This window comes from Silene latifolia, chromosome X (genome assembly GCF_048544455.1).
Source record: "Silene latifolia isolate original U9 population chromosome X, ASM4854445v1, whole genome shotgun sequence".
In the NCBI taxonomy this organism is placed as follows: domain Eukaryota; kingdom Viridiplantae; phylum Streptophyta; class Magnoliopsida; order Caryophyllales; family Caryophyllaceae; genus Silene; species Silene latifolia.
The window spans coordinates 330,041,323-330,056,978 of record NC_133537.1 but is presented as its reverse complement, the minus strand read 5'-3'; the positions used below and the strand labels follow the sequence as shown (position 1 = coordinate 330,056,978).

Genomic DNA, 15,656 nt, shown 5'->3' with positions numbered 1-15,656 from the left:
AACAAGGGAATGTACAGCAAACTGGGGGCTCGAGCCCCAAACAAAATGTCCAAAATGAAGGTCAAAATATACAAAGTGTGCAAAAATACAAACAAAAACAAAACAAAACTACTGCTGGTCGCCCTCCAACTCCGCAACTCTTGCCGCGAGAGCAGCGATCTCGGCATCTCGAACCTCGAGCTCCCTCAACAAGCGAGCCGTCTCCTCCCGAGACTGGGCCAACTCTCGCTCCAGCTCGCGGTCCCCCTGCAAGCGACAAAATTGGCTCATGTCAATCATTTCAAGCAATTAAAGGACAAAATCAAAATTCAAAAATGAAATAGGCACAAGGTTCATACCTGACGACCTCGACCGCCGACAAGTGCCTCGACGGCAGTAGCTCGCAGCCGGTTGGCCACCCTCCATAACGCCACGAACCGAGACGGCGCGACCTGCATTTTCAAGAAAGAAGTTCTCAATAATTGAATAAAGTTCAACCAAATGTGTTCTTACACAAAAATCATGCAAATTAGAGGCTCACCCTCCGAATCAGATGCTGCCAATCGTCCAGGCCAGTATCCGTCACCGCCACGTCAAAGTCACGTAGCTCGGAGATCGTCGTCCTCCCAGTCGCGTCAGTGTACTCGAGGGTCTCGGGGTACTCTGGGGGCTCGATGCCCGCTGCCTCAACCTCCTGCAAAGTCAAGTGTTTCTCGTTATTCGGTGATCTTTCATCATAGTTTCAAAATCAAGGGAAAAAGAAGAAGAGTAAAAATGCTCACCACTACCGGCCAGTACGCCGACCTCCCGTAGAGGAACGCCGAGTAGTCCTCACCTGGAAGAAGGAGGGCGGCACCACCGACGCCAGCCAAGTCGGCCTCCCTCTCTGCATCAGAAGGCTCTCTGAACATCGTCCTAGGAGGATCAATGGGAACCGTCAACACGTCCCGAGAGCACTGACGAGCCAAACGCTCGCCCAAGTACCACACATGACCCATCGACGTCCTCAACAGCAACCGGCTCGAGCTCCTAGGTCGAAGGACCTCAGCCACAAAAGGAGGCGCTCCAGCGTACTCCGCCCAAGGCCTGGGCACCCACTGGAACAAGACAAACAAAGGGTCATTCTTATGATCGATTAAAAGCAATGAAGAAGCAAAATGAATATAAGTGAGATGCTCACGCTGTCCAACTGGAGAGCGTTCACGTCCCGTCGGTAAACGCCGTGAGAGGAACGCTTGCTCCTCGTCCTACACATCACCCAATCCCTCACAATGGGATAGGCCCTCTCCAGCGGCTCCGTCCTCTTAGGGAGAGACTCGGAAAGTAGGAGTACACCCACGCCTGTAAAGAAGGATAGTCAATAACGATCTTTCGTAATTTGATAAAGGAGAAGAAAATTGATTTCAAATCTAATGAAGGTTCATACCTCCAGCAGCAGTCCAGGTCCGACAGCACCAGGAGAAGTCCCCTTCTCCATCAACTCCGGACGAACCATGGCCCTCATGAAGCGGATGAGGACCGCAAAACCAGCAAAGATGACCCGGTCCCCAACGCCCAAGGGAGCTCGGTCGAAAGGAAGGGAAGAAGCTTCGTCGACAACCTCTCTCCCTTGTCTCCGAGGTAAATCGAAGACAAAACCACCAAAGCCACAAGAGAGCTCTCTCTCGGTGTACGACAGGGGAGGAGGAGGAGCCGTCTCTCTCTCGTCAATCGTCACCAGCGCCGGGATCTTTCCCGCAAAGTAGTCTCGAACGTAAGAACTGGGCACCAAGCCCGGCACTGTAACAGCCTTCGGCGACAAGTTCCAGCCGATCAATCTCCTCGCCTCGGCCGAGTCCACCCTCATGGCAGTCTCCGGCCACTCTACCTCTTCGGTCCCACACGGCAGACCTGAAATCATGCCGTAGTCCTCCAGAGTGACTCCCACCTCACCAAAAGGCATGTGAAAGGTGGAAGTCGTGTCCCAGAATCGGTCCAAGATAGCGCGGACCAGGCTAAGGTTAGCCCGCAACTTCCTCTTCGCGATATCCCTCCAGGCCTCCACCAAGGCACCGAACGCTCCACGCTCGATCATGGTGCGCTCCTCCGCAGACAGTCGCTCGTAGCACTCCACCGCTGTCGTGTAGCCCAAGAACGATCTGATGTTCCCGGCCTCCTATTATGATTTGAAACAAAAGCTATCTTTAGTTTTGAATGAAAGTTGGAAAAGATATGAACGAAATAAATAAAAGAAGGTCAATGACGAGTAGTGAATTCCTATTTACCAAACTCTTCACCGTCCTGTAGGACAGGTGACCCTCTGCGGCCCAGAGCAAGTGCCTACTCTCCCAGGTCTCAGCCCACGCGGGCGCTCCCCTCAGCTGACGACCTCCACGTCCGACGTTGGCCCATCTCGGGGCCTCCTCCTCCTCCTCAACAGCCTCCTCCTCGTGGACCTCGTCCCCAGCAGCCATCACCGCAGCGGTGAAGGCCTGCTCCAAAGCCTCCTCGACAACAGCAGCGTCTATCTCCATGGGAGTCCTCCTAGAAGTAGAAGCCTCATCACCTGCAACATTAAAGCAAATTTAGGCCGTGTCACGTGACAACGAGCCTTGGTTAAGGGATTTCCGAGCCTTCGGAAGCCCTGAAATCGCTCCTTTCTCGCCATCTTTGGCCATATTCTCACAAACCCGATCACTCATGTGGTAGTTAGGGTCAAGGCAAGCCTAATTTGAAGCCTAGTCATGGGTTCAAGTTAAAATTTCGGCAGCATTTCGTTATAACGACGATTATGCCTTAGAAAAGTGCCCTGAAAAAGCCGTCACAAACCAAAATTCCGAGATGGTAGAAAGTTTACCCATCATCCAAGGATCCCAAATATCAAGTTTCATCACAAATGGGCAATCCTAAGGCCATTTTCGAAGCGATTTACGGTCTAGCTGTGAAACCGTCTCAATTTCACTCAAGTGCTCAAAACTCAACGAAAATTCGAAGTGAATACATGGTTATGTTCCTTATATTACGAATTATCCATTTCTAATAGCAATTTCACAAGGCAAATTCATTTGGGGGAAAAGCCCCAAATTTTCGATCAAATTGGGTTGGAAACCCTAATTTTTTCGACCTAAATTAAGCAAATATGGATGATTAATGCAAAAATGAGTTACATACCTCAATTAGTCATGATTAATGCAAGCTTTTGGATCAAACCTTGGCGGAAATGGTGAAGATTTGAGACAGAAATGTGTGTTTTGTGTTTCGAATAAATGGAAACAATGCCTCTGTTTATCGCGTTTTTACGCAGAAAACACACCCTTGGGAATAGACACAGCAGGCGCTGCGCCTCTTCCAAGAGACGCAGCTCTTGCTGCGCCTCTTCCTGAGCTTCCCTCCATGCCAATTTTCAAAAATTCGTTATGAGTTCGTTATTAGTGGGCCTATCTTTGGTGCGCCTCTTCCCCGATGACATTTATTCTTTTTTGACGATCATTCTTCGTTTAGACCCGCATTTCTAAACCGACTACAGACTATTATACGTTAGTTATCACTTCCAAGACTTTGCTTGTCACAACGAGCAAGTATTTCTCGACAGGTGTTTCGACGCGCCTTCTCTTCATTGTATTGCCCCCAAGCGAGAGTAAGCGGATAGACTTTCCCTCTCAAGGCACGAAGACTACCCAAGCAGTTTTCCTTTCAGCAGTTCCCGCCCGTGTCCTGCTACTTACAATATTTTCTTAAAGACTACTCAAGCAGTTTTCCTTTCAGCAGTTCCCGTCTGTGTCCTGCTACTCGCAATTATTTCTCGAAGACTACCCAAGCAGTTTTCTCTCAGCAGCTCCCGCCTGTGTCCTGCTACTCGCAAACCTTAGTTACCTTTTAGGTCTTACCCTCTAGCTCCTACGCTTAGCCTATAGCTCCTACGCACCTCCGGAAGCATCTCTCAAGAAGTTTCAGGTATGATCTCTTCTTATGGCTGGCGAGCCTCCTTACGTAGTCTAATGGACTTTAAACGACCCTCCCTGATAGTCGACAGACTCTAAAATGTTCCCGACGACAGGTCCTTGGCTCAGACCCCTTGAGCCGCCTCGCGTCGCCATAGTCGTCAGGTTGTAATCTTCGATTGACCTGATGGCTATACTTTGACTTTTGCCTTGTCCAAGCCTCAGTCAAAGTGGGGGCTCTATAGATACCTCATTTCTGCACCTCCCGCAAACCACCCGATGATGATTGGGCCACATGTTTGATACGCGGAACGATTTGTGACAGTTCATAAGATTATCGTCAAGTGATCACTCAAATATTAATGTCCACCTCTTAGTTGTCATCTACGTGCCGATACGGTCGTTTTGACAGTAATTAGAGTACATTTGGAGTCCGGGTCTATAACCGTCTTCATTTTTCTGATAATCTTTAAATCCCGAGTCAGAATGTTCTGGAATGTTCCGGATATTTCTATTCCATATTTTATAATTCTTTCACAATCTTTATCTTTTGGTAAACAATTTCCCGTAATATTTGTACAAGGTATTAAGGAAAACCGAATTATTCCGTCCTTCCATAACTTAAACACGGAAATCTTTCTTCCGCAGGAGGAAACCACTTGGGAACAGATGCAGCAGGTGCTGCGCCTCTTCCAAGAGACGCAGTGCTTGCTGCGCCTCTTCCCAGACCCTTTTCTGCGTGTTTTTCGTATCTTTTTCATATCTTTTCCGAGATTCACTTCCAAAGACTCTCCAAAACCCTAACCCTTCACGTGATTAGTATAAATAGGAGCCTCGGCTCCTCATATTTCTCACGCGAGTGTCCGCCCTTCTCTTCTCCCTTTGCATTCTAGACCTTTGTTCTTACTTTTTGGCGCCTACGTGCTTGAACATTCGACCACGTAAGCTCGGATCTTTCTGAGTACCAGCCTCATTTGCATGACCGACCAATTTCACCAACTACACAATCAATCAACTTAATTAATCTAATCGTTTTCCTCTTACGAGGGCACTTTCTTTACATTCGCGTCGAGCATCACTAATCGATATCTTAGTTCATCTCGTTTCGTCAACATGTAAGTCTGAGGGTGTATAATCTCTCTTTTATTTATTGTTATTTACTTTTTGTATCATTAATGTATGGTTTATGTCGAAAATACCAATTAAAACCGATTTATAAAACCCTTTGTTAAAACCCTTTTTTCGGATTTCCAGAAGACTAACCGTCGAGAAAGGACGCAGCAACTGCTGCGCCTCTTCGAAGGAGCGCAGTTCCTGCTGCGCCTCTTCGTGATGCTGCCGCAGTTCCTGCTTCCTTTCTTCTTCCTTCGTCCTCTGTTAATTTGTTCGTTTTCTTATTCGTTTTCGTTTATTCGTTAATTCTTTGACATAATAGCATAATTAATCTCACATGTATATTATTTATCATTCATTCACATGTTTAATTCATCATTAACTCCGACTTAAATCCCTTATAATCTCATATTTGCGGGTTTTCGTCATTAAATTGAATCCGGGTTGTAGAAATTCGATTTGTTCATATTGAATCTCTGGAATTCGTCGTTGATATATATTTCATCTGTTGTTCATTGTATTCATCATTAATTCATCATATTTAACCTAATTAGCTTAGTTTAATTTGTTAATTTGTAATTAATATCGTTCATCCATGTAATTAATTCGTATAATTCCGTCTCATCCATGTTTTATCGTTTTATGACTCTTTCACATGTAATTAATGAATTAAATCACTTTCATCCGAGTCAATCATCACTAATCAATCCTTAAAATTCACCAATTAATATTAACGATTTGCAGTTCCGACTTCACAGCCAGAACTCACCCTTGGAACAGACGCAGCAACTGCTGCGCCTCTTCCAAAGGGCGCAGTTCCTGCTGCGCCTGTTCCAGGATGAGTTCTGTCCCTGAACTCCTTTTCTGCCTTGACCTAGTTTAATTAGTTACGTATAATTAACTAATATTCATATTATCGCCTTCTGATTGTTCGTTAATTTATTCTTTTATTCTTTTCTCAAATTATCCGTTTTAAAGGTATTTTCGACATAAATCGCCTAATCCAATGTAATTATTGTAATTTTTATTGTAATTTTCTTTTATTTATCGCTATATTTTGTATCATTTGTATGTTTTCACATGTAATTGAACATAAACTCCAACTTCGACCCAATTGTTTGCTAACTAATTGTTCACCAACTTAGTCTAATCTTCACATGCTAGGATTAAAACTTGGATGTTGCATTGCATGCATATAATCAACGATATATCAAGTACGAATAACTTCCCTAATCATTAGTAGAGGCCGTTATCGAGGCGGGCGGGATTAGGTGTTCGATCAAAAGAGCTTCCTAATACGTACCCTCACCCCTTATTCCAGATATCTGTGAACATCCGTGTTCATTGGCATCCACGAGAGTCATTCTAGACATAGAATGCTAAGGGTAACGATTGCTTAGTGTTCATGTCACTACTTTGTATCTTGACATGACACGAGGTATTCGAACGGTTCCAATTTCCCATAAAAATTGGTGGCGACTCCACAAAAATGCAAACGCTTGTTCGTTCCCAAGCGCCCCCGTGGGCCCATTGTCCACAGATAGTAGATCCCTCTTTCTTCCCTTCCAAAGGCCTTAATCTTCTTGGTATGAAAGTCCTGTATAACACACATGTGCTCATAAAATGTCACAACACATTTTTCATCCTTTATAAGTTTCTGAACTGAGAGGAGATTGTGTTTGAAAGTAGGAACATAAAGAACTTTGTTCAAGGTAACCCCATTTTTAAGTTGATATGTGCCAAAATGGGAGACAAAGGATGATACCCCATTAGGCAGGTTGATTTTTGGTTTAAATTTCAGTTGCTTGCGGTTTTGCAAGAGTCTCAGATCTGAGATCATGTGATCTGAAGCACCTGAGTCGATTATCCACTCAACAGACTTAGTTTTAACAGGTTTTGAGGAAGTGGAGGTCATACCTGCGAAGTTTGCTTCCATTTCATCCTCAGATCCAGGATAAGCAGCATTCTCTTTGCCCTTCTGATTATTCATCAATTGCTCAAACTGAGCAGTTGTCAAAGTGATAGCTCCAGCAGTATCTTCATCTCCTCCACCTGACATGGCATTAGCAGCTACCTTTCCTTTCCCTGTGAACCTCTGGAACTTCCCTTTCTGCATCCCAGGTTTGTATCCCCTTGAAGATGTCCCTGAATGGTTCACTTTAGGATTGGTAGAGTGTTGCTGTGCAGGAAAGTATTTCTCTGCAGGATGTCCAGCAGGATAGCTCACAACTTCCCAGCAAGATTTGATTGAATGCCCCTTCTTCTTGCATTTTTCACATAAAGGAATGCGTTCATCACTTCTATGGTTGGCATAGAAAGCAGAAGTGTCAGCTTCCACTTGTGCACTTTGCTTGTAGTTCTTCCTCTGCGCTTCCTCCTGCTGGAATATAGCAGCTGCTTCTTCTACATTTGGAAGTGGGGACATCATGAGAATGTTGCTTCTCAGAGTGGTATAAGATGAGTGAAGACCATTGAGAAATTGAAAGAGCTTCCTTTCATTTTGCTCCTTTTGCTGAGCTTCCAACCATGCACCAATTTCAGGTGTCATCTGGCTAATTGGAGGCCAGTCATTCATGAGCTCTATGTTTTGCCACAGGATCCTGAGCTCAGTGAAATATTCACATATGCTCTTGTTCCCTTGTTCCAAGTCCTCAAGCTCTTTGTTGAGCCTGAACTTTCGAGCACCATTGCTCACTGAAAATTGCCTTTGAAGATAGTCCCAGATTTCTTTTGTCGTGGGTATATACATCACAGACTTCCTGATCTGTGGCTCCATATTGGGAAGGATCCAAGATATGAGTTGACTGTTGCAGGTCATCCAGGCTGATTCCCTTAGTGGATCATTGGTGGGTTTCTTCACCACACCTGTCAGCAAGCCGAGCTTCCTCTTGATGCAGATAGCTAACTCCATCTGTCGTTTCCACTCAAAGTAGTTGTCAATGCCTGAGAGCTTGGTGTCCACCACAATGGGATGGGTGCTCTCAGCAGGGTGGAAAAACAGTGGATCAGATGAGTCAAGGATGGCATTTGCTGAAGGGACTAAGGAACCAACAGTTTCTGTGGATGAGGTACTCATTGTGCTACCAGTGTTGGGGTTTGTCATTGTTTGAGAAAGTTAAAGAATTATTTGTGAAGACGATGGAAAGGAGAGATTTTGGATGCAATTTCACTTAACTAAAGCCTAGTTTATATAGACTGAGATCAGTACACAACTGGCATTAGAAGTTATTGCTCAACAACAAGTGGTTATCAGTCTCCTCATTCCTGAGGCTCTGATACCATGTTGAGTTAATGCGAGCAAGAGGAGCAGGAGACTGCAGTGTTGATCAATAACTTTGATTTGGGTTTTTGTGAAAAACATTGCATTAATTTGCTTGAGAAATTTACAGCGGAAAGAGTGTAGTATATACACCTACAATTTGGTTATTAACCACTAGATCATATTGCTAGTCTAAATCTAATTAATGTAAAGTAAAACTAGACTACTCCTAGCATACTCTAGTACTATCCTATAGCTTCCTTTTTCCTGCTTACATGTTTCTTGTGGACTGTTGGACAAGAGGTTACTCTCCCCTTCTCTTTACAATAAGCAAGTTATCTTCCCCTTCTGTTGATCAGCATTCAGCAAATAAGCAAGTATTCCTAGGAAATAAAATATGGAGACAACCATGTTAGATTCACAAGTGAAAATCATATCTAGAGAAACTGTAAAACCATTCAAACCGACACCGCCTCATCTCTGAACCTTCAATCTTTCTATGGTTGATCAAATATCTGCCACCATGCATATCTCATCTCTTATATTCTACAATCCCACTACTCAAACACAGCCTGTTGATATTACTGCTCTAAAACTAGCCCTTTCGAAAACACTTGTCCATTACTACCCTCTTGCAGGTCGATTGAAAGACGATTCAACCATCATTTGCAACGATGAAGGGATACCCTTTGTTGTAGCAGATGTGAATTGCACTCTTTCAGCTGTACTTGGCTCATCTCAGTCACTTGACTTGTCAACCAAGTATCAATTCTGTCCTCCTTTGGATATTCTCAGTACTGGTGAGCAACACATTTCGGAACTGGCTCACTTGGCATTTCAGGTCAATGTTTTCAGCTGTGGCGGAGTTGTGATTGGGTGTTACATGCTTCACAAGATCATGGATGGGACCTCTTTCGGGTTATTCTTAAAACATTGGTCCGCCCTCGCTAGAACAAACTGCGACGACTTGATTTAACCCGACTTTGACTCTACTGTCATTGCATTCCCTCCTTATCATCCAGAACCGCAAAAACAGGAAAAACTGAAAGAATTCATGGACTCTCATGATTGAATGTTTGAATGAATAAAGTATGTGATGTTTGATGATTGCAGGAAGACAATGAATATAGAGAGAAACGAGAGAAAGTATTGTGAGAATTCTGTATTGATAAGAGTGAATAAATTGGTAAGTACAAAGTGAGATATGCATCAGCTTATATACTGATCATTAACCGACTTAGTTGATGCAGTAACTAACTTCTAACCATACTTCTAACAAAATAATAACCATGGTTAACCTTGAGTTAGATGACGTAGTTAGTTGATCAAAATTATACTCCTACACCCCCCCTCAAGTTGGAGGGTGTAGAATACATCCCCAACTTGGACTGAAGAAGACGATGCTGAGGACCACTTAAGGCTTTAGTGAATAAATCAGCTGGTTGATCCTTTGTGGGTATGTAGGATAAACTTATAAGACCTTGTAATAGTTTTTCTCTGACGAAGTGGCAATCAAGATCAATATGTTTCGTACGCTCGTGGAAGACAGGCTTCTTGGCAATATGGATGGCTGCCTGGCTGTCACATTTAACAGGAATGCTGTTTATTTCAGGAACATCCAATTCTGCTAATAACCTGCTTAGCCAAGCCAGTTCTGCAGTCAACCGTCTGAGTGATCTATATTCAGCCTCTGCTGATGAGAGTGAGACTGTTTGTTGCTTCTTGGACTTCCAAGACAGCAAGCTACCTCCCATGAAAATCACAAAACCACTGACTGATCTCCTAGAGTGAGAGCAAGCAGCCCAATCTGCATTACAGTAACCTTCCAACTTATAATTTGCATTGTTGTTGAATAAGATTCCCTGGTTGGGATCTTTTGAGAGATACTTAAGCACATGCATAGCTGCTGTCCAGTGATTCTCTCTTGGAAAAGACATAAACTGGCTCAACAACTGTACTGAAAAGGCAATGTCAGGCGTGTGTTGGTTAAATAGTTCAACTTGCCAACAAGCTTTCTATAATCTGCTGGATTATCAAGAAGATTTCCTGAGTCCGTATCAAGCTTGACTGAAGCATCAAGAGGACTGTTGACTGGTCTGCAACCAAGACAGTTGAATTCTGTGAGCATTTCCTTTGTGAATTTCTTTTGAGTCATAGCTATGCCCTGATCTGTCTTTGTGAACTCCATGCCTAAGAAAAAATGAAGATGTCCTAGATCTTTGATTCTAAAAGTATTATCCAAGAAATACTTCAGATTGGTGATTTCTTCTTTATTATCTCCTACTAGGAGAATATCATCAACATAAACAACTAGGAAAACCACTTTTCCACCTGTTTTCTTCTTGAATAGGGAATAATCATTGAGTGATTGTTCATAACCCCTTGATTTCAAAGCTTGACATAGTTTAGCATTCCATTGTCTGGATGCTTGCTTGAGTCCATAAAGAGACTTTTGTAATTTGCAAACAAGTTTCTTATTTGTGACCTCCATACCAGGTGGGACCTTCATATAAACCTCCTCATCTAGCTCTCCATGTAGGAAAGCATTATTTACATCTAGCTGAACCATATCCCAACCTTTCTTTATAGCAACTGCAACCAAGCTTCTAATTGTTGTCATTTTAACAACAGGTGAGAAAGTTTCTGTATAATCTATACCCTCCTTTTGTGTATAGCCCTTGACTACTAGTCTTGCTTTGTATCTTTCTATGGAGCCATCTGATTTTTGCTTGACTTTGAAGACTCATTTACAAGAAATTGCTTTCTTTCCAGGAGGTAAAGGAACAATAGACCATGTATTATTTGCATCAAGAGCTTTAAATTCTGCTGCAATGGCTTCTTGCCATTCTGGAAATTGAGCAGCCTGTTCAAAAGTATAAGGCTCTTGGATTGGAACCAAGGCCGGAGTAATAGCAGCAATGAAACAAGCAGAAGGAATGTATTCCCTAGCAGACACATTCTCACATAAGGAAGTGAGGGTAAAACAACATAAACCAGATTCAGCTATATTACATGATCTAGTCTTAGAATTATAGTCATATTGCTGTAAATAAGCTGGGGGCCTAGATACCCTGGATGAGTGTCTAGGTATCACTGTACTGGCTTCATTATTGTTTGTATTAGGCAAATTTGTAGCAGCAGTATTATTATTATTGACTGTGGTATTATCAGCTTGTTGTAAAAGAATATCAGGATTAGTGTCATGATTTTCCTGGATTGCTACAGGTATAAAATTTTGAGAATTATTTGATAGATATGGAAAAATATCTTCATGAAACTTTACATCTCTAGAAATCATAATAGAATGATTGGATAGATTTAACAACTTGTATGCCTTTTTTCCAAACGGATAACCCAAGAAAACACATGAAGTAGCCCTAGGAGAGAACTTGTCCCTCCCTGGTTTGGTAGTGCAGGCATAAACTAAACAACCAAAAGCTCTCATATGAGACAGGTCAGGGGGTTTGCCAAACAAAATCTGATATGGTGAAAGGTTTTGCAAGATTTTAGAAGGCATATGATTAACAATATAGGTGGCAGTTAAAACACAATCACCCCAATATTTAGTGGGTAAATTAGATTGAAATTTCAGTGCTCTTGCTGTCTCAAGAAGATATTTATGTTTGTGTTCTACAACACCATTCTGTTGTGGTGTGTGGAAATAAGACGTTTGATGCAAGATACCATTATCAAGTAAGAATTTGGCTGTAATATCACTTGTTCCCAACTCAAATGCATTGTCTGATCGTATTATTTTGACCTTCTTATCAAACTGTGTTTGAACCATTGCAATGAAAGATTTAATAAATCCAAAAGCAATACTTTTACTAGAAAGCAGATATGTCCAAGTGCAACGAGTAAAATCATCCACTATAGTAAAAAAATACTTGTAACCATTATAAGTGGGAGTATTATAAGGACCCCACAAGTCTACATGTATCAGTTCAAAAGGAAACATTGAAGCAGAAGAGCTAATTGGAAAAGAGAGCCTATGTTGCCTGGCTTGAGCACAAATAGTACAAGTTGCAATTTCAGTTTCATTATTAGGAAGAAAATTACAAAGCTGTAACTGTTTTAACTTGGATAGAGGAACATGTCCTAATCTATGGTGCCATGTTTTACATGATATTTTGGAAACTACAGAACAAGATCCACTACTGTGATCTCCTTTATTAGCAAGAAAAGATGCAGTATGAAACTCAGGATGCAGCAGATAGAGATCGTTATGGTTCCTACCAAGGACCAAGGGCTTCCTAGCAAAGTCCTGCAGGTAGCAAATATTTGGGGTAAAACTCACTATTGAGTTCAGTTGTTTATTTAACTTACTAACAGAAATTAGGTTATACTTAAAGCATGGAACATAGAGAACATTCAGTAAAGGAAAATATGGTGCAATGTGGACTGTACCAACAGTATCAATGCGAACAACGTCTCCATTAGGCAAAGACACAGTATAAGGCTTAGCAAGATAATGAAAATCAGAAAACAAAGCTTTGTTGGAGCAAAAATGGTCACTAGCACCAGTATCTAGTATCCAAGTATAAAAGACAGGTGAACAATACTGATCATTATGTAAAAGATGAGGTGTTGAACCCATACCTGCAAAATTTGCAGAAGAAATGTGTTCAGTGTTATTGTTATGAGAAGTGCTTGCTCCATCTCCATCATTCTGATTCATCTGACCTGAAGTATTGACAGGACCCATACCAGTAGCAGCTGCACCAGAGGACTGACCATTTCCAAAACCAGAGAAAGAAAAATCTTCAGACTGATTAAAAAACGCATTTCCTGCAAATCTGCGATTCCTGTTGATCAAATGATAACAATTCCCAATGACATGACCATATTTCTTGCAATATTTGCAGAAAGGTGGTGGTGGTTTATCTTCAACAGCATTTCCTGAACCATTGTCCAAATTCTTGCCTTTAAAAGTGTTTGAGCCATTGAAACCAGTATTATTTCCTTTGTTTGCTTGAAAATTATTGTAATTTCCAGTACCCCCAAAACCATTAGTAGCACCATTACTGACATTTCCTCGAGTATTCCCATAATTTGTGCCCTTGTTTCCTTGATAGCCTTTGTAGTGAGAATTCCAAGTACTTCCCTTATTACCCATGTTTTTGGCCAACATAGCAGATGAACCAGACTGAAATTGAGAGGAATTATGAATTTCTCGCTGTCTTTCTTCTTGTAGAAGATTGTTATAGATGACAGACATCTTTGGTAAAGGATTTTGCATCAAAATTGTACCACGGATTGCAGTGTAGGAGTCGTTTAAACCCATTAAAAACTGAACAACTCGCTGATGTTCTTGAAATTGGAGCTGCTTCTCTTGTGCTCCGCAGTTACAAGCACAAGTACATCTTGGATTCATTCCCATGCTTGCAATTTTATCCCAAACTGACTTCAATCTTGTGAAATAAGTACCAATATCATCATTCCCTTGAGAAAAACCATTCAACTATTTCTGAACGCCATAAAGTTGTGCTCCATTGGATTGCCCAAATCTTTCTTGCAATTCATCCCAAGCATCTTTGGCAGTGTTGTTAAAAAGAATAGAATCAGCAATTGTGGGAGAAACTGAGCTGAGAATCCAAGAAAAAACTACATCATTACAGCGTTGCCAACTGTTTGCTGTAGCAGCATTTGCAGCAGGTTTGGGGATTGAGCCGTCTATGAACCCAAGCTTATTTTTAGCAGAAAGCGCTATCAACATTGATCTTCTCCATTCGCCATAACCAGTACCCTCAAAGACATTAGCAACGAACTTTCCACCAGGTGCATCAGAAAGATGAATGTAGTGCGGATCATTAACATCAATGGTATTACTGTTTCCAGGCATTTTGATTAAAAAAAACTTGATTTTCTTGGATTTTATGAATTTATAGAAAGAAAACAAACGAAGAAAGAAACACTAATTGTTGTATATGCGGAAGCGAAAAGAAAAGAAGAAGAAGAAGACAAAAACAGAAACAGGATCAGAGGGATCCTACTCTGATACCATGAAAGAATTCATGGACTCTTATGATTGAATGTTTGAATGAATAAAGTGCGATGTCCTGGGTTCAAATCCCACTGTGGGGAACGCATGCGGTTATTTCGGCCTTCGAGGGGAAACCCCGTTGAATAAGTGGACCCTGGGCTTGCCGGTGTCTGGGTGTCCGAGGGTTTGCTCGCTCCTTGGATCAGCCTGGTCGGCCTTCGTGGGGCAACCCCGATGAAGCTGGGGCTGGTAGCTGGGAGAGGGATTCTCCCTTTGCTTGCAAAAAAAAAAAAAAGTATGAGATATGCATCAGCTTATATACTGATCATTAACCGACTTAGTTGATGCAGTAACTAACTTCTAACCATACTTCTAACAGAATAATAACCATGGTTAACCTTGAGTTAGAATACGTAGTTAGTTGATCAAAATTATACTCCTACAAAAACAGGAGGAGCCACATAACTCTACTTTTGAATCTTATATTCCTCCTTATGACAGTCTGAAGAAAGTGGGAAAAGGGTTCCTTTTCAGTGACGTGGCATTGACCAAACTGAAGGCCATGGTCACCAGCAAACAGGTTCCAAAGCCGACGAGATTCGAGTCTGTGCTCGGGTTCGCCTGGGAACATTGTCTAGCTGATGAGTCAGTAGTTTCTAAGCATACTTAAAATCCTGTGCTTTACTTTGCTGCTGAAATAAGGAGAAGGATTGGCGCTCCCTTGTCCGAAAAATCAATAGGTAATCTTATAGCCAACCCAATTGCCTCTGGTAAGACGGGTGCCAGCTTTCCTGAACTAGTTGCAAAAATCCATGATGCAATTCTCAAGTTGAAGGATGAAACAGTGAATGAGTTTAAAAGTGGTGGGCCTGAGGCAGTGATCGCTCACCGAGGAAAGTTAGATGAATACTTTTCAGGGTACAGGAAAGGCACCTATTTTTCGTCAAACTATTGTAGAAACGGGATGAGTGAGGCAGATTTCGGGTTTGGCAAGCCGAGATTGATTGTTTTTCCGGTCATGAACAGGGAGATAGTTCTGGTCCGTAATGTGATAACATTGTCGGACTATAATAATCCTGATGGTACAAATGGAACCGTAGCATGGATCTTCTTAGAGAAGAAAGACATGCAAATTCTAGAGACTAATCAAGAATTCCTTGCTTTAACTTCTAAGTGGGAGTAATCAAGTGTATAAACCTGTAGCACTCTATGTTTTAAAGCCTTAACAAACAATGTTGTGAGGCGTATGAAATGTTTCCAGGTTACAGTATTTATTTTGTTTTTGAAATTTGATTACATGTTATTGTCAATGATCATTTGGTCATTGTTTGGGCTAAAAATAGCATAATACAGAAAGCCCACTTGGTAAAATAAAGATTATAAAGAAAAGGTGAGGAGGAAG

The 15,656-nt window shown here is 42.0% G+C and overlaps 4 protein-coding genes across 4 annotated transcripts in view; 2 read left to right on the top strand and 2 right to left on the bottom strand.

The window, feature by feature from the left end:
• LOC141620839 (uncharacterized) overlaps window positions 1-8,115 on the bottom strand; it is a 41,348-nt gene extending 33,233 nt beyond the window's left edge. Inside the window, exon 1 of the mRNA XM_074437604.1 lies at window positions 6,930-8,115. Within this exon, the coding sequence (XP_074293705.1) occupies window positions 6,930-8,115 (1,186 nt within the window). The remainder of the gene's footprint in view (window positions 1-6,929) is intronic.
• A 679-nt stretch (window positions 8,116-8,794) lies between these two features.
• Window positions 8,795-9,472, top strand: LOC141620838 (limonoid 21-O-acetyltransferse-like). Its single transcript, XM_074437603.1, has 2 exons — window positions 8,795-9,189; window positions 9,385-9,472. The coding sequence occupies exons 1-2, from the start codon at window positions 8,795-8,797 to the stop codon at window positions 9,470-9,472; spliced, it is 483 nt and encodes a 160-aa protein (XP_074293704.1).
• A 4,260-nt stretch (window positions 9,473-13,732) lies between these two features.
• Window positions 13,733-14,113, bottom strand: LOC141620837 (uncharacterized). The gene has a single exon (XM_074437602.1). The coding sequence runs from the start codon at window positions 14,111-14,113 to the stop codon at window positions 13,733-13,735; it is 381 nt and encodes a 126-aa protein (XP_074293703.1).
• Window positions 14,114-14,643: 530 nt separating this feature from the next.
• Window positions 14,644-15,437, top strand: LOC141620836 (limonoid 1-O-acetyltransferse-like). Its single transcript, XM_074437601.1, has 3 exons — window positions 14,644-14,657; window positions 14,756-14,869; window positions 14,957-15,437. Exons 1-3 carry the CDS (start codon window positions 14,644-14,646, stop codon window positions 15,435-15,437), a joined length of 609 nt encoding a protein of 202 aa, XP_074293702.1.
• Window positions 15,438-15,656: the final 219 nt, after the last annotated feature.

Bases quoted from the DNA above. Each gene is read 5' to 3' on its own strand.
- LOC141620838 (XM_074437603.1), top strand. From the start codon at position 8,795: ATGCATATCTCATCTCTTATATTCTACAATCCCACTACTCAAACACAG. The intron at 9,190-9,384 runs GTTATTCTTAAA...TGATGATTGCAG, and splicing joins ATGGATGGGACCTCTTTCGG to GAAGACAATGAATATAGAGA.
- LOC141620836 (XM_074437601.1), top strand. The intron at 14,870-14,956 runs GTTCGCCTGGGA...TGCTGAAATAAG, and splicing joins AGATTCGAGTCTGTGCTCGG to GAGAAGGATTGGCGCTCCCT.
- LOC141620837 (XM_074437602.1), bottom strand. From the start codon at position 14,113: ATGCCTGGAAACAGTAATACCATTGATGTTAATGATCCGCACTACATT.